This window comes from Engraulis encrasicolus, chromosome 19 (assembly GCF_034702125.1).
Source record: "Engraulis encrasicolus isolate BLACKSEA-1 chromosome 19, IST_EnEncr_1.0, whole genome shotgun sequence".
Lineage (NCBI taxonomy): Eukaryota > Metazoa > Chordata > Actinopteri > Clupeiformes > Engraulidae > Engraulis > Engraulis encrasicolus.
In genome coordinates this window covers 28650848-28669514 of record NC_085875.1, presented here as the reverse complement: position 1 = coordinate 28669514, position 18667 = coordinate 28650848, and the positions used below count along the sequence as shown (strand labels likewise).

Below are 18667 nucleotides of genomic sequence, written 5' to 3'. Positions count from 1 at the left end.
TCCTACATAATTTACTTTAAGCATTAAATGGACTTGCCCCCTGTTACATCTCTGACATGCTCTCTTTTTATGCCCCTGCCCAAGCTCTCAGATCCACTAATGCCAAAATGAACTTGCCCCCAGTTACATCTCTGACATGCTCTCTTTTTATGCCCGTGCCCGAGCTCTCAGATCCACTAATGCCAAAATGAACGGTCGCCCTTGTCTGAGGTCAAGTGCGCTCAGGAGCAGGTTTTCATCCAGGAGGTCTCTGTACATTGCTACATTCATCTTTCCTTCTATCCTGACTAGTCTGCCAGTTCCTGCTGCTGAAAAATATCCCAATGGCATGATGCTGCCACCACCATGCTTGACTGTAGGGATGGTATTTGCCTTGTGATGAGCAATGCCTGGTTTCCTTCAAACAAGACGCCTGGCATTCACACTCTCAAGAAAAGTATTTTTTAGTTAACCCATTGGCGCCTAATCCAGTTTTTAGGAAAGGTCCCCAATGCCTGAGGGTTTTTTGATATAAGAAAATTGGTTGAAAAAATCAAAATATCTCAGCCTCTGGACCACATAGGGACATGGGACAAATTGCATTTAAAGGGTAAAATCCTCTGCTTTCACTGGATTATGCTCATTCAGCATTAACACTAATATATTCCTTTAAAAAACATCATATCTCATAATTAAATGATTGAAAAATGTTTCATGTGCTTTCAGGATAATGCTTGATGCTGCTATTTATTATAGGCTATTACTATTGCTACTGTTACAATAGCCGACTATAACTAAATCATAATAATCATCATTATTATAATTATTAAGCAGTCATTCCTGCCATAAATCGGGGGATATTTGTCTGATACAGACACTTGCTCTCCCACCGGCGAGTATGGCCGTTTTATTCCTCCAAACGTTATGCAGAGACCGATGAGTAATTTCATATCCTATTTTGAGACGGGGCTCCACTTTGAGCTGGATGTTTGGCCGCGCGTCTATAAGCCGCATGTCTACCGTTGTCTGCCTCACCAATAGGCTATCACCACATCCGAAACTTCAATATTCTGAAATATATCTAAAGGACGTGCTTCCTCAGGTATTGGCACCTTTGTCAATTGCCCCGTTTGTCGGAGTGAACTTGGTAACGTCGGGAGCGAAATCTAGCTGACTGCCAGTCTATTTGGAAGCCACTCGCCCACCTCTTCATGCGGCCGCGGCAAATCACACTCCTGCTCTCTATCTAAAGGGTCTTAACACATCGAATATCGGGGGTGTTTTCAGAATTATGTCGTAGGCTCCCAGCGTTCTAAACCATTTTTAGGTGTTTTTTGTACAGTCATAGCATATTATGTGATAGGGCCACCGAAATCTGTTAGGCCTATGACTCGTTTGAAAGGTGAGACTTTCACCTCTTAGTGCGTGAAAACCGCATGTCTGTACGTGCTTTCATTGCCGAGCTATCGTGAGTTAAACCAAGGCCGGTATCTGCCAAAATCAGCATGGAATGGAGATATTGAGGCTTTTGTCAATCATGCGCCGTTTCAGAATCTTGCGCTTTTTCACGGAGACCAATATAATATTGGTGTACTAGACACATCTCTCCTGCTCTGCCACCTCCCCCTCCAAATGTATCAACCAACCAAACGCATTTTTCGCCTCCGGAAGTACGTTTCAGTTCCTTGTGTAGCATACAGTCTGTTCCTGCACAACTAATCTTTGCACACACGAAACGGGTCGTAGTCACACCACCGAGCCCTATCTCACGCCTTTCGTAAAGTCTTCACGAAAATGATATATTAATTTTCGTGTTGCATTCACGTTATTGCCCGCCTTTCGTAAAGTCTTCACGAAAATAATAGATTAATTTTCACGCTGCCTATTCACTTGAATTGCCCCACTGCTGCTATGGTTATCCAAACGTCTGCAGGGGCGGGGAGGGGGTGCTGACAGAACACTGCTGATACACTCGGGACTCACTAATTCGACGCCCTTTCGGTACTTACGCCTTATGTCCCCTAAACCTAAACCTAACCTTAAAGTGATACTGTCCCATTTTTGGAAATAAGCTTATTTTACACCTCCCCTTGAGTTAAATAATAGGCTTTTACCTTTCTCCTGTATTCACAACCGTTTTCTAGTTATGGCAGTGCACATTTTACCTTCAAGCTAACAGTTAACATTGAGTCCTATGAGACCAGTTAGCCGCGAACTGGTCTCATAGGACTCAATGTTAACTGCTAGCATGGGGGTAAAATTTGCACTGCCACACCCAGAGAACGGTCGAAAGTACAGAAGAACGGTAAAAGCCTATTATTTAACTCAAGGGGAGGTGTAAAATAAGCTTATTTCCAAAAATGGGACAGTATCCCTTTAACCCTAACCTTGACCCTAAACCTAACCCTAAATTGCTTGTTTGAAATGTTTGATTACCATGTGACAGTAGGCTACCGAAAGGACATCAAACTAGTGGGTCGCTAGGCAACAGTCGGGCAATTCAAGTGAATAGGCAGCATGAAAATTAATCTATTATTTTCGTGAAGACTTTACGAAAGGCGGGCAATAACGTGAATGAACCACGAAAATTAATATATTATTTTCGTGAAGACTTTACGAAATGAGTGAGATACGGTTGCACCACCACACGCAGTAGGCAAAACATATTCAAAAACACGTCCCAAAAGGCATTTAGTCCAACGTCATCAACAAAATCCGTTAATCGGATGCGTTAATGTCTCCGATCCTTTTGTGGGGAAACAGCTGTAGTGATGTGCCATACATGCATGCTACTGTTTACATAGCAATGCTAGCTTCACCGACAGTAGCAATCAGCTTCTCCTGTTCACTACAGCGTCAATTTTATCATGGGGGTCAGAACAAAATGAAGAATCCAACTTATCTGGTTGCCGATCAAATCCGAGGTAAGGGTAATAATCTAATCACAGTTCACAATGTGTAGGGCAGTAGGATCTGGCCAAGGTTTGCATTATTCCCCAGGTGTGTTCAGTCGATGTGAAAGTGTTGTCTTCTGTAGGCTAATTATTGTGTGAACCATACTATAAAGCGCCATAGAGTAGACCCTGACTGTAGCCTACTGTACCACTAAGGAAACAACATACAAACACGATCCTTGTGTTTATAAAGATGACAGCATCGCAGACACTTGGCAAGGTGTACACAGAGAGGGGAAAGGGCGCAACAGTGACGTCACCGATGCAGGGCAACAGTTCCATACCGTAGGCTACAGTTATCAAAAATATTCTTGGGTTGGCGCCGATCCTGGCGTTGTGATTAAAATGTCCAGTTGATGACACAACCTTTTGACTGTCATCTATGTCTGTTCTACTTATCACAGAGCTCCAAAAATCACACACAATAAGCATTGAAATGTCTCGTTATGAAATATACAATAAAAACTAAAAACGGGAGGCAACGCATGGGAAGTAAGTAGTCAATGTGTTAAATCATATTTCCTTTCCTCAATTAAAATCTCTTCATTACCTTTCAACTGAACATCACATTCACTGTAACAGCGTGTCTCGCGAACCACAGCCTTTTTTTTTACCTGTGTGAAATGGCTAAACAACCCACGTCTGCAGAAGCGAGCATGGTTGATTTCGTTTGACATTTTTGTCGAAGAATCAAACTTTTTTTTGGCCACGTGATCTTTATAAAATCGAGGACACCCACCTCTTGTGCATTTGAACAAAACATTGTGTATTGCATCTCCCAAGCGTCTTGAAAATATTGACAAATCAATAATGTTGCGTTTTGCAACAACCGGCGTCAGGGCCAATTTTGTATAACACAACAACCGGCGTCAATGGGTTAAAGGCACAAGGCAACCCATCTGCAATTTGCCAAAAGGCACCTGAAGGCACCTTTTTAATTTTTTAATTATTTTTTTAAAAGATATTTTTATGGGCTTTTTGGGCCTTTATTTCGGACAGGACAGTGAAGGTGTGACAGGAAGTGAGTGTGGAGAGATATGGGGTAGGGTTGGGAAATGACCCCGTCCGGACTCGAACCGGGGTCCCCATGGGCATGCAAGCCCAAATGTGGGGGGCTTAGCGCACTGCGCCACAGCGCCCCCTCACCTTTTTAATTTTAACACATTTTCAAAACTCTCCAGATACATTTTTTCACATGGTCATACTGGGGTATTTTGTGTAGAATTTTGAGGACAGAGATTACTATAATACAATTTTGAATAAATAAAATGTGGAAAAAGTGAAGCGCTGTGAATACTTTCCAGATGCACTCTATTATGTTGAAACGAAATGATGATTAAAACTGAGCATTTCCATGCGCAACTTCCATATGGGTCTAAGCGTGTGCAAATGAAACTCCCTCTTCCCCCATGCTGTGCCCCAGCTGCAGCCGTCTCTCCGGTGTTTCTCTCTCGCCTCTCTTAATGGCCTTTGTCATGCTTATGTCATTCGGAAAGAGCAATAATCTGTCTCCAGAATCTGAAATGATAAATCAAGAAACAACTGTAACCTACACGCCCCAGATACTGCTTCATTATTTTTGAAAATAGCGATTAAGTTTGTCCTTGCCCTCCCATAGCAGGTTACATACCGCCATTCCGACAAACACCGCCATTTCGACACTTTTTAGCTACCGCCATACCGAAACCAAGTTGCTTTTAGGGGAGCGAGCATACACCGGCGTCATGTCTGGGGCTGAGGGAATGCAGCGTCAATGTCGGAATCGCGGTATGTTGGAATGGCGGTCCCCCCATAGACCTATATTCAAGGGCACTGACCAGTAGAGCTGATTTATATTTTAAAATAACGAAAAATCATGCAAATAATAACGAAGCTCAGCAGAATATGTAGCCTGAACGAAATGTCTGCTCAGTCAAATGAAAGGTCTGCATGGGTTGAACCAGAGCCATATAGAAACAGAGTCGGGCAATCTCCACTGTGTGCTAGGGCCGACTTCCGCATTAGCAAAATTAGCTGTTTAGCGTCTCAGAACTGCTCAGCGTTACGAATGTTAGTTCCTAGAAGTGGGCGTAGCACACAGCAAATGCAACTGCAATGCAGGGAATATGATAAGACTTGCTGTTCATAGTAATAACTTCAGATAAACATCACAGATGGTAAAACTGTTGTGATTATCATTACAGAGACAGTTGATAGTTTACATATTTGTGGTGATTACCCCGCAGTATAGTTCGTTAGTCCTTATTTTTGGCTTTTTATGTGGTGGTTCTATGTTAAGTCTATGGAAAGACAGCCGCTTTTAGATTGACGACCTCAATCTCGTTGAAAGGCGGGGCTGCAATTTATTTCCTGGGCCTCCATTTGCGCAACTCTGTTTCTATATGGCTCTGGGTTGAACGAAACGTCTTCAGGTTCAACGAAACGTTTTCTATGAAACGTACAACGGTTGAATGAATTGTCCGTCTCCCATCCAAAAGGGGTCCCAGAAGAAAAGGTTTCTGGGAACACTGCATTAATGTGTTTACAGACAATGACCACATTATTTTGATTGTTTGGTTTCTGTGGATAAAAAAATGTCCTGCTGCTGCTTATCAATGTGTTATGAAATACTAATATGAATTAATTTTATACTTTATACTACAGGTAGCCTACTACCATTGCCACACCAGGGCTTTCAGCAGCATTCAACTTCAAATGTTGCCTTTTAAGTAACACAACCAGGGCCATAAATGTACACTTACCAACTGGACAAATGTTGGGGGGAATTCAGTTTGGCTAGTAGAAAAGAAAACGTACTTTCCATTTTCACTGGTAGTGAGTAGATATTTGGGTAGTACAATTTAACATTTTCTAGCAAACTTGCCTTGTGATTCATTAATTGTCTTGTGTCCTTATATTAATTCTCTCTCTGCTCTTTTCCAGTGTGTGGTAGACCTACACTCAATGAAAGGATAGTCGGTGGAGAAGACAGTGCAGCAGGAAGTTGGCCCTGGCAAGTTAGTTTACAACGGGACCTTGAACATTACTGTGGAGGTTCCCTCATCAACAACCAATGGATTCTGACCGCAGCACACTGCACCGACGGGTTGGTGAATTACTGATATGTATCACTAATTGCGTTTCATTTCTCCAAAAAAAACTTGACAGATATGCCTATCATATGTACACCACAGTTGGAATGACTATTCAAATAACTGCATGCTTTAAGCAAATACATAACTCTCATATTACTGCACCACCTCTATAGTTCTGTCCTGATTAGTGTACACAACATTTGGTTTTGATAGTATCTAGGTTTTACTGCTAATTAATATTTAAGACCAGTTTCAGTGCAATAATTGAAATTCAGAAATGCAAGGTTTATTAACTTCAGAAAGGGGGAGAGGAGACCATTAAGCCCAAAGGCCTATCCACAGGCCTCCTCACTCCCTCTCCCTGAATAGGTGTTAACAGGTACAGATACAGACAAAGAAGGGGGCAGAACAATACCAGTGGCTGAACTTAAAAAGACCTCCACAGGAAATGAGGTCACATTGGATGATGTCACATACAATGATAGTTTTATCCAGGGCTCTAAATTAACACACGCCAACCCGCCAAACACGGGTGAAAATTAATTTTGGCTAGTAGAAAAAAATACCTACCCGCCAATTTGGCTAGTAGCGCCCGAGTACAGTAAATTATGAACGGTAAACCGCTGCTCTGACGAACGTTAGACGGCGAGATTTCCTACATTACCCATGGACCCTAGCGTCACGACGTAGCCGTGGGCTTTCCAGTGCAGAGAGCAGCAACTCCGGTTGCGCGCGCCAGGATTGAAAACATTTCAGACGACCAGCCTTCTGTCAGCTAAGCTGCGCTCACACTATTCTGACAGGCAGCTCTCCTCCTATGCTCTCGTCGCTTTCGCTACAACCTTTTTTAACGTCACTACTGCTATTATTACTAGGGCCTATATGAACCTTGCTGTAACAGGCTGCATTTTTGAAGCAGCGAGGCCCTGACCGTTTCAATAACAGGACGCAGATTATGCATCAGCTACTGTAGACTATGTTTTGTGCGAGTGATGAGAATGTGTCGGGGGTTAGAGCAAGGTTTTGTGTGTTGGTGAATGCTAGTTGTAGCCGTAATAATAGTGACGTTAAAAATGAGTGGTTGTGGAACGAAATAGCGACAAGGGCAGAGGAGGAGAGCTGACTGTCAGAGTAGTGTGACCGTAGCTGTCAGTTCAGTTGTCTTCTGAAATTTCCCGAGTCCTGGCGCAACTAAGTTGGAAAGCCCACGCCATCGTAAAGAAAAAAAAGCAACCAACGACGAAGCTGTGGAAGTAACAAAGGAAGCGAAGATTCCCGAGATATTATTTACTTTTAGTTAAACTAGGCTTCTTGTCATTTTGTTGCGCGTGGTAGAGAAGAACTCCTCCTCTCTCCCCTCCTTTTCCTCTCATCTCTTCTGTGTGGTTTGGCTGTGTGCTTGGTTACTGTATGTTAAAGGTCTGTTACAGTATATCACGAAAGTGAATACACCCCTCACAGTTTTGCAGATTTTTGAGTATATCTTTTCATAGGAAAGCATTACAGAAATGTAACTTTGACACAATGATTAGTGACCTTTTAATAACATATTTAACCGCTTAAATTTCTTGTTCACTCAGAAAAAAAACAAAATACAGCCATTAATGTTTGAACATGTACTCACAAAAGTGAGTACACCCCAGATTAAAATCCGGTAGAGAAGGGGCTATGTTGGCTCGAATCGTCTCGAAATGAAAAGGGATGACAAGGGAGGTAATCAGTGTGCGTTTCAACCTTTCTTTGCGTTGAACTTTTAAATGTTGAGTCTGCATCTGGCTTAAATAGATTGGTTTGAGATTTGAATGCAATCCTATGGAGAATATCATGATCTGCTTCAGTAGTCACAGTGCATGTTGACATGCATGTTTCTTTTAGGTGTATTTCAGATTGCCAATGTTGACAGCATTCATGCATCCCCAAACCATGTCAGTCCCACTACCATGCTTGGCTAGTGAGAGGATACACCTTTTTTGTAAAACTCACTTGTTTACCACCACACATGCTTGACACCATCTAAGGCAAATTTGTTTATCTTGGTCTCTTCAGATCACACAACATGGTTCCAGTGATCCATATCCTTGGTCTGTTCATCTCTCTTGAGACCAAGATAAACAAATTTGCTTTAGATGGTGTCAAGCATGTGTGGTGGTAAACAAGTGAGTTTTACAAAAAAGGTGTATCCTCTCACTATCCAAGCATGGCAGTGGGACTGACATGGTTTGGGGATGCATGAAAGCTGTCAACATTGGCAATCTGAAATACACCGAAAAGAAACATGCATGTCAACATGCACTGTGACTACTGAAGCAGATCATGATATTCTCCATAGGATTGCATTCAAATCTCACACCAATCTATTTAAGCAAGATGCAGACTCAAAATTTAAAAGTTCAATGCAAAGAAAGATTGAAACGCACACTGATGACCTCCCTTGTCATCCCTTTTCATTTCGTTTCATTTTGAGACGATTCGAGCCAACATAGCCCCTTCTCTACCGGATTTTAATCTGGGGTGTACTCACTTTTGTGAGTACATGTTCAAACATTAATGGCTGTATTTTATTTTTTTCTGAGTGAACAAGAAATTTAAGCGGTTAAATATGTTGTTAAAAGGTCACTAATCATTGTGTCAAAGTTACATTTCTGTAATGCTTTCCTATGAAAAGATATACTCAAAAATCTGCAAAACTCTGAGGGGTGTATTCACTTTCGTGATATACTGTATGTGAGTGGCTTGTGTGATGTGATTCAGCTGTTTTCAGAGGAATTGAACAAAAACTAATCAAATTGATTAGGCCTAAGTAGCCTAATGAAAGTAAAAAATAAAGCAGAAGTAAAAAAAAAATATATATATATATAGCCTATAATATGCTTATTATGTAGGCATATAGTAGGCTAGCCTATGCAGACCTATAGTCTATATGTGTTGTAGAAATAGTTGAACAAAATGACCATAATAATAATAATAATAATAATAAAAAACTAGCCTAATGCATAGTTTATTTTGGCGAGATTAAAAAAATGGCTAGTTGAACTTCTGTTTGGCTGGTAAGAAAAAATGTCCACTAGCCAAATTGGCTGGTGGTGGAAAAAGTTAATTTAGAGCCCTGGTTTTATCCAATAGCAATCAGCACCAGTGATTCATAACTATCCCCTGGACGCTTATTGGGAAATTAACCTTTATTGCCTCTTACAAACTAAGAGAGAGTTGTTTCTTCACGGATAAAACAATGCATGGACATCAAAATGTAATGTATCAGATTGGGGGCAATATTCAGATGCCTTCAGTTTCATACTTTATAGAGAGACATCTTCCACGCTATAATTTTGATGATAGTACATATATATTTTTGGCAATATATGCCCTATTGTGTTTTAATTAATTAAATTTAATTAATTTTACAGGTCAGCCAGTGATGGAGGTTTTGGCATGTACAAACATACAATTCAGCTCCAGTTTCTACTGACATTCAGTAGTTTGACACACCTTGCATACTGTATCTGCACACTGGAATCAAAGTCGTTAGGACGTTTAACATTTTTGGATAGGTTTGGAAAGAATATGCCAAACTACAGACCTATGCTTACATTTATGAAGACGTCATTAATATCATTTGTTGAATAAAAAGCAGACCATATGTCCCACTCTGTATATTATATCAATTATTATATGTATCAACAGGATTTCAAGTGCTGATATGGCCAGGTGGACTGTTCGTCTTGGCGTGAAGGACCTGGATATCTCCTCAGCCAACGAGTTGACAAACACATTGACTGAGGTCATTGTGCATCCAGAGTATGATGATTGGACATTGGACAATGACATTGCATTACTTCAGATGAGCACGCCTGTGACCTTTAATGACTACATCAGCCCTGTTTGCCTAGCAGACAGCAACAGTGTGTTTCACAATGGCACGGCCAGTTGGGCGACTGGCTGGGGAGACATTAACGAAGGAGGTATTACTCAAAAAAATACCAGTTAATGTAACTATACATGTAATTTTGGAGTTTGAAGTCATGTTTCTAAACCTTTTTCTTTACAGTATTTGAGGATGTTGTTCTGTGTATCTCACTTTCAGAGTCCCTTCCACATCCTGGGACATTACAGGAGGTTGAGGTGCCAGTGATAGGGAATAGACAATGTGACTGCTTCTACCAACCCATAGATTGGCCAATAACCCAAAACATGATCTGTTCTGGTCTGCTGGATGGGGGCAAGGACGCCTGTCAGGTATTCATGCACCGTGCATTACAATTAGGGCTGGGCAATATGACGATATATATCGTTATCGTGATATAAAAGTGTATATTGTGACCTTTCTCCTATATCGTTTATATCATGATAGCAATTTTTTCAATTTTATACAATTGAATATCATTTAATTACATTTCATGTTGTCACAATACACACTATAAGTTAATGTAACTGTAAAAATAAGGATAATAAGATCCATGAAAAATTAAAGAGCAAATAAAGAGAATAACTGAAAACATATGTAACTGTGCTATGTCGTGATAGATATCGTTATCGTGATTTTTTTTTTCCATATCGCCCAGCCCTAATTACAATGTCAACTGGATTTCAAACTGATACAACAGTGCAGATGTAAAAGTTATGGTAGCACTTTGCTTAAAGCCCATATCTATAGCGCATTGTAAGCGCATTTACAACAAATTGTAATACGCATTATAATTACTTACAACGTATCATGACTACACTCATTATGCTTCATGATGCTTTATATTAACAGTTATGAATAACCATGAATCTGGCTTAAAATGTGCCAAATCTGGCTGTCATGAGTGCTCATGACTTGCTATAAACTACAGGCTGCCTGATGGGGCTTATAGTACATTATGAGTACATATACCCCTCTATGCGCAGACCTGGGTGATAAACTGTCATAAGGGCTCATTAAATGCTATAATGTTCCATGTGAGATCACAAGTTGTCAATGTGTGCTCTAAGTAAAGTGAAGTTAATATGGACGCATCTGTAATGCACTATATAATGCACATCTACAATGCATCATAGTGTACTGTAAGCCCCATCAGGCAGTCTGTAGTTTATATCCAGTCACGAGCACTCATAACAACCTTGGATTTATAAAGCATTATAAGCTAGATTCATGGTTATTCGTTACTGTTAACATAAAATATTGTGAAACATCATGGGTGTAGTCGTAATGCGTTGTAAGTAATTATAATGTGCCTTATAATTTGTTATAAATGCGCTCATGATGCACTATAGATATGCGCTTCATAGAAGGTTTTACAAAAGTTACTTTTATTATTCTAAAGTGAATCTACTAGATAAACAATTGAAGAGTAATGATAAAAAACATGATTTTTCAACTTTTCAAAACTGACAAGGCAATGCATGCTCTAATGTTTTGCAAGGGGAATGAAATGTTAATGTGACAAAAGATATACATGTCCTTAATTCCAGGGAGACTCAGGTGGTCCGATGGTAAACCAACAGAACTCAGTGTGGATCCAGTCTGGACTAGTCAGTTTTGGATACGGATGTGCTCGAGAAGGTTTCCCCGGGGTCTACACCAGAGTGTCAAGTTACCAGTCCTGGATCGAATCGCATATCACCAGTGATCCTCCAGGCTTTGTCCAGTTCTCCTCTATTGGGGAGGATGAAGACAGCAGCTTCACCTGTTCTGTATAACTACAGCCTCTGTGACCACATCATCACCACAAAGTAGGTTCCTCAACTGATATGCAGTGGCAGTCCTACTACATGTATATGAAAGGTAAAAGATGCCAGACGGTTTTGTCCTAGGCCTGGCCAAATCTGTCATCTTTTCTGTGAATATGTACTAAAGAAACTAATATTTACTGCTCTGACCTAAGTAAAGCAAGTTATCTTCAATTCGACTTCATCAGTGTCTCAGTATGTTGAACCCCCCCTTGTGTGTTTCACTGCAAGCTTTATGCAAAATCGCCCACCAGGGCCAAAGAGGGTAGATTACATGTAAACAGATCATGCTTTGCACACAGGAGCGCAGTGTAAGTGCGGCACATGTCCGCCAGGCATGTCCACGATGCTCCTTGAACATAGAACTCAAGTTATTTTCCTGCACGGCCATCCGCGTTCAATGAGCGGGCTCCATTGAAAATGAATGGCTGCTGCCCGCGGATAGAACGTGGACACTGACTGTGCAGTGTGCAAGGCAGCCCGCGAACCTCTCGGACTCACGATGCTCCAGGACACGTTAAGCGAACGCGAATATCTTGGTGTTTATGTACCGTAACCTGAGAGAGGGAGCTATTTAGAGAGCGGGGAGGGGTGGAAAGGCGATGACGCATACTACTGGATAGATGGAAGCTTTCAGTTTGAATACTGTAGATACAACTGACGATTGGCTATGGGCGTATATGCCAAATGATACATTCATAATGCCCAATAACCAGCCATGGGCAATCTTGAACCAAACCTTTCCTGCAAGAAATTACATACGTAGGTAGCCTCCAGACCCTCACTTGTGAAATAAACTGTACATAGCGACTTAGACAAGTTCAAGTGCAAGTTCAAGTTATTTTATTTGTCACATACATATTATTTGTAGTGAAATGATGATGGGGTCTCTGAGGTCTTTCAATTAAATTTCACAAAAATACAGCCGACTGTTGTCCTATGAAGCTAAATATTCGATGCTGATGACCGAGAGAAGTAAGCGGTTGCATGGTTAACACCTGACTATTTCAAATATAAGGTACCGGTACATCAATCAATCAATCAATCAATCAATAAAAAATATTTATATAGCACATTATCATACATGAATGTCATTTAATGTGCTTAAGAATAGAGAAAAGAGAAGAAAAAAGAACATATATTTTAATAATAATAAATAAAATTGAAAATGAATGGGGTTTTATTTCTGTTGAGTTAGAATTAAACTGGTGAGTTAACACCAAAACGTGGCATGGAAATCTACGGGGTAAATTGAAGAGTGAAGTGTGGGACACCAGGTCAACAAAGAAGAACAGCTGACAAGTCAAGTCAAGTCAAGTAGGTTTTATTGTCAATTTCTTTACATGCACTGGTCATACAAAGAATTTGAAATTACATTTCTTGCTTTCCCATACAGACATAGACTAATCTAGGTAAGGACATAGACAGTATAGACATAGACAGTACTTATACATGGACAGCAAAGCATCAAGGATATCTGGGCTTCCATAACTCCCATGCACTGTTTCTGCCATTGACTTCAATGTTAAACGCATCATGGCTGTTATTAAGACAGAGAGAGTCCTAATCAAGTATTGAACATTGCATGTTATGTAGAAAGTACCAAATTTCAACTGATTTAATGTGACCCGAATTTTGATGAAGAAAAATGTGATTTTATTACAATATTCTAATGATGCGAATTCCCCAATTCATGTTTTTTTTTTTAACTGGAAGGCCAACGTATATAGAAAGAAAAAAAATAATGAATGGAATAGTTCAAAAACTGGGCCATGAATCTACAATCCATGAAAGTTTACCTTTATTGATGGAATTATGGAAATAAATCAACTTTTTCATGCTATTCTAATAAAAAGGCCTGGAGCTGTAAGGTGCCCGCCTCGACCGCCTCACCAATATCTCCCCAGTGTGCCCCGGTGTGCTCAGCACCCTTGTGGGCCCCTATTTTCAGAACATAGGGGCCCACGAGGGGGCGGGGCGCACCGGTAAATCAGTTCTGCACCGTGCAGAGTGCCCGTGCCCTATTTTCCCCTTCGTCCAGCCTTGTCCATGTCAGTTATGCCCCAGTAACAGATTTCATTTGAAATGACCCTTTTGGTCTTAGCACTATTCATGGCACTATGTCGCATAAAACATATTTTGAGGAAGACTAAGAAGGATACTTAAAGGGGCTACAGGTAGGATAAAAAGTTTAATTAATCAATGTTCCGAGTCAGCCGATGGTTATGCGAATAATTAGTAAGTGAATGATGACTCTGACCCTGAATGCAAGTTTTTGACAGACCGGTCTGAATGAATGTCATGGGAAACACTTTTCATACGAAAAATCGCTTTACATACCGTATTCAGATTTGTATTAACTGCTGGCATTGAAAGACATTGAAATTGATGAAAGACATTCTCACAGCGAGATTAATTGAACAGCATTTTTTTCATTATGGTGTGGAATTTCAGACAGGCATGCCACCGACACCACGCAAACGACGTCATATTACCGTGTGCCCCTTTAAAACCCAGATATACAGTACTTGTACTGTACTTGTACTTGTACTCTGTAAGCTCAGACAGAGACCACTTCCCCATACAGTATCGTTGGTAACACTTTACAATAACGTCCTATTCACAGCTTTATAAACACTTTATTAACATTTAATAACAATTAACATTTAAAAAAGAATTTACACATATTTGTAAATTAGTAATAACCAGTGGGAATCAACTTCTCCTGTTTGAGTTTTATGTGGTTTCATGCCCTCTGGTCTTTGCAGGAGAAACTGCCAGGACTGCTGCGACTGGGCTGTGTCTGCTGTGTTAGCATAATATTTCTTGCCCATTTCTATAAACATTTGTAAACATTTTGTTGATTAGTTCATTATCTATAAAGTGTTTATAAAGCTGTGAATAGGACGTTATCGTAAAGTGTTAGCGTATCGTTCATACAGTCTTTGTGTGTGCGTGTGTGTTGTCACGACTGCTCATCAACACTTCTCATTTTGTTTTGTTAATAGGTGTAACCATGGGAACAATGAGAATGAAGATGAAAATACAGTACCACCGCCATGAATGTCACGACACCAAACATGCCTTGCAGCTTGGAAACACCTGCCAAATCAGTTATGCCCACGAAGACCAAGGAGCTTTTCAAACTTTTCCAGAGTCATTTTGTCTCTGAATGCATGCTGGATGAATGCATGCATTAGTTGGCCTGTGAACCAAGGGAAGATTATTCATAGGTTTCTGGTACGGAAACGTTCCTATCTGTGCGCACAGTTGAGGAACCGTCTGCAACATCTGATTTTTTGGAAACTGCTGTCACATGCTAACTCAGGACTGAGTGCCCGATCCCTCTCCAACAAATCTGAAAGAAGAAAATAAGCACTTTTGGGACAATGGTTTATTGGTGCCCTATGTTTCTGGGGAAATGTCTAACAGTTGCAGATTAATCTTTGTATTAATTATTATTACTTCATCTTCAACATCCACCTAATATTGGAAGTCAACATACAGTATGGTAAACAGTGGTGGGAAAAACAACACAGTAATCAAAAGGAATTGCTGTGAGCCTACATTTTTGTTTACATTGTATCTCATCATGAAGTATGCACATAATCATACCTTGTCATAGTTGTATTTGTTCAATAAATTGGTTTGGCTCAATGATTGACTGTTAAGTTAATGTAAAGGCTTTGTTCTGTTTCGTTTAGTTGAGTTGGTTTACAGTATTTAGTCAGGGATCATGTGCAAAGAACATTAAATACAAAGTAAAAAGATGACCTGCACCAGATTATAGCTTAGAAGCTAATTTTCATCTGCAGTCCCTGGGCAGGTGAAAAACATATTGTTTTACATGCAGCAGTGGCCAACCTTTCATTACAATTGATAAACACACACACACCTATTCCCCTGTATTTCCCATGCAGTCACAATCAATGAAGTATGTAGCCTACCATTTGAATCTTTCTTTGGTATCATCCTGTGTGACCAGTGTAAGGCCAATACACATGAATAGCCTACAGTAACTTGGCTGCCCTGTCAAACTCATATAAGTTCGAAAACTAGCCCCACCGGCCAGCGGACAAAATTATTTTCACCTGCGAGTGGGTCTAGCCTCGGACAATGCCCCAATGCCCCAATGCCCTGAATCTGGCAGACCAATCACGACGCAGGAGATTAGTTTTGATTTGTTTTGAATCTTTGGATGCAAGGTGGACAGGGTTTTGAGGGAGTGACGACAAAGCGTTGGCCAATCGGCACAGACACAGTTTGAAAAACAACGGATTGTTCCCGTTAACAACCTTACGATGAGTCATTGATTGGGGCCAGACTAAATATTCACATTTAATCTCACATTTAGTCGGCCTTGTCAGCCTGGTAAGTTCATGCCCCTAACTTCATACACCAGGAGGGGGAGTTTATAATGTGTGGCCTGTAAACCTTTACCCTGAACACTTAGTGACTTGAACAGTCTCGAAAACAAATATTCAGGGTGGTTTTAGGAACATTTGGACATGCCCATAGACAGGCATTCTAAAGTTTGTTGAGAAAAAAAAGCAAAATAACAAAGACAGCAGTAAACATGAAATAAATGGACTTTACAACATTGCAAACTCAGAAGGGGGCTTAATGTTGAAAGTAGTGCACTTGTCCTTTAATAGACTGCCCCCCCTTATCGTTTAGTATTATTTTTTTTCATTTCTTATTGTGTCTTTTGTAAATCCTGAAACGTTCAATAAATAAATAAATAAATAAATGACGAGATGGTTCAGAGGAAATAGATTGACTCTCCCACAAAAATATGACAACACAGTCTATCATGCTTGAACTCCAATGGACTGAAGAAGTTAAACCTCCTCAGCCTGTTGTCTGCTCTGACTAAATGTCATCTCTAGTGTCCATTCAAAGTGTCATCTCCTCAGGTCGTCGGGATTTAAGGGGTCTTACACACCAGGGCGGTAACGCGTCACGGAACGGCCGCGTTTTTTACCGGCGTCGGTGAAAATACATTGAAACATATCTGTCCTTACACACCAACCGGCGGTAGTCGAGCGTCAGCACTGCATTTGGAAAATAGAACTCCAGCGTATTTTTCATTACGTGTCTCATTCAAATGAATGGCAAAGTAGCATGCTAGCTTTGGCTGTGGGGAGGGTTTTGAACAGGACTGGCCGCGCACGCCGACGCTGTCAGTGTGAAAGGCAGAGAAAAACACACTGGCCGACCCTAAGCAGACAGACCACGTTCGTCCCGCGACCGTTCTGTTACGCCTTGGTATGTTTTGGCCCTAATACTTGAAATCAACCAACTGTTGTTTATATTGTCCCAACAGGGACTACATATCCAGTTAGTGTGGGTCCCAGCACACAGAGGAGTGAGAGGCAACGAGCAAGGTCACTGGAACAAGTTTTAAAATGGTGGTCTGCAGTAAAAGCTGAGAAAACCTCACTTTTGGGGCCTATACTACGAAGCTGGTTTAGGACAAGTTATGGTTAAGTTAAGAGGTAAATCATCTAATACAAGAGCTTTTCTTAAGAAAATGAGGACTCAAGGCTCTTCTATTAGATTATTTCCCTCTAAACTTAACCATAACTTTTCCTGAACCAGCTTTGTAGTATAGGCCCAGGGAGCCCAAAAGTGGGGGATGCGAATGCATCACTGCATCCCCCTTTCCGGCAATTACTGTATGGCAATGAGGCAGCGGACAAGCTCACAAAGGAGGCCACTACATTTGAAGAAATTCAGCTAGGTATCCCTCAGCAGATCTGAGATCAAACAGAACCCTGGTTAAAGATTAATTACCGGTAGTATTAACTCTGGAAAACCGAATGGGATAAGGAGAAGAGACATTTGTGTACAACATACACAAGAACATATTGTAATGACCAGAACGGTGATCTCATTAAGGCGTTTATTGTCACAACAGAGCTGTTGTTACAGCCACAACTAACGTATTCACTTAAGTCCAACTCTCCAACTTAACGGGTAAATCATTCCTCTCTCCTAGACATTCTGTACACATTCCATAGAACAGTGTTTCCCAACCTTTTTTGACTCGCGTACCCCCTAAGCCTTTTTGTTGTACAATGAGTACCCCCTATCCCATGCGCTCTCTATATATACAGTGCCCTCCATTATTATTGGCACCCCTGGTTGAGATGTGTTTTTTAGCTTCCAATTATTATTATTTTTTTCTAAATAATATGGGACCTTAATGGAAAAAAAGAGAAAAATCCAACCTTCAATACAAGTGCATTTATTCAGTGGGGAAAAAATCCCACATAAAGAAATAATTATTTGACATCAAATAATGTGTATCACAATTATTAGCACCCCTGTTGTTAATATTTTGTACAACCCCCTTTTGCCAACAAAACAGCACATAATCTTCTCCTATGATGTTTCACAAGATGGGAAAAGACAGAAAGAGGGATCTTCAGCCATTCCTCTTTGCAGAATCTCTCTAAATCATCCAGAGACCTGGGTCCTCTCCTCTGTACTCTCCTCTTCAGCTCACCCCACAGGTTCTCAATGGGGTTGAGGTCTGGGGACTGAGATGGCCATGGGAGGAGCTTGATTTTGTGTCTGGTGAACCATTTCTGTGTAGATTTGGCCATATGTTTAGGGTCATTGTCCTGCTGAAAGACCCACTGACGACCCATCTTCAGCTTTCGGGCAGAGGGCAACAGATTTTGATTTAAAATGTCCTGGTATTTCAAAGCATTCATGATGCCATGCACCCTAACAAGGTTCCCAGGGCCTTTGGAAGCGAAACAGCCCCACAGCATCACTGACCCACCCCCATACTTCACAGTGGGTATGAGGTGCTTTTCAGCATGCGCATCTTTCGTGGCACGCCAGACCCACTTAGAGTGTTTGTTGCCAAAAAGCTCAATCTTGGTCTCATCTGACCAAAGCACACGGTCCCAGTTGAAGCCCCAATACCGCTTGGCGAAC

The 18667-nt window shown here is 40.9% G+C and overlaps 1 protein-coding gene across 1 annotated transcript in view; it reads left to right on the top strand.

Moving 5' to 3' along the window:
* LOC134469833 (IgGFc-binding protein-like) overlaps positions 1-15376 on the top strand; it is a 123075-nt gene extending 107699 nt beyond the window's left edge. Inside the window, exons 101-105 of the mRNA XM_063223863.1 lie at positions 5856-6018; positions 9689-9966; positions 10089-10240; positions 11459-11719; positions 14725-15376. Of these exons, the coding sequence (XP_063079933.1) occupies positions 5856-6018; positions 9689-9966; positions 10089-10240; positions 11459-11686 (821 nt within the window). The 3' untranslated portion in view covers positions 11687-11719; positions 14725-15376. The remainder of the gene's footprint in view (positions 1-5855; positions 6019-9688; positions 9967-10088; positions 10241-11458; positions 11720-14724) is intronic.
* The last annotated feature ends 3291 nt before the right edge of the window (positions 15377-18667 follow it).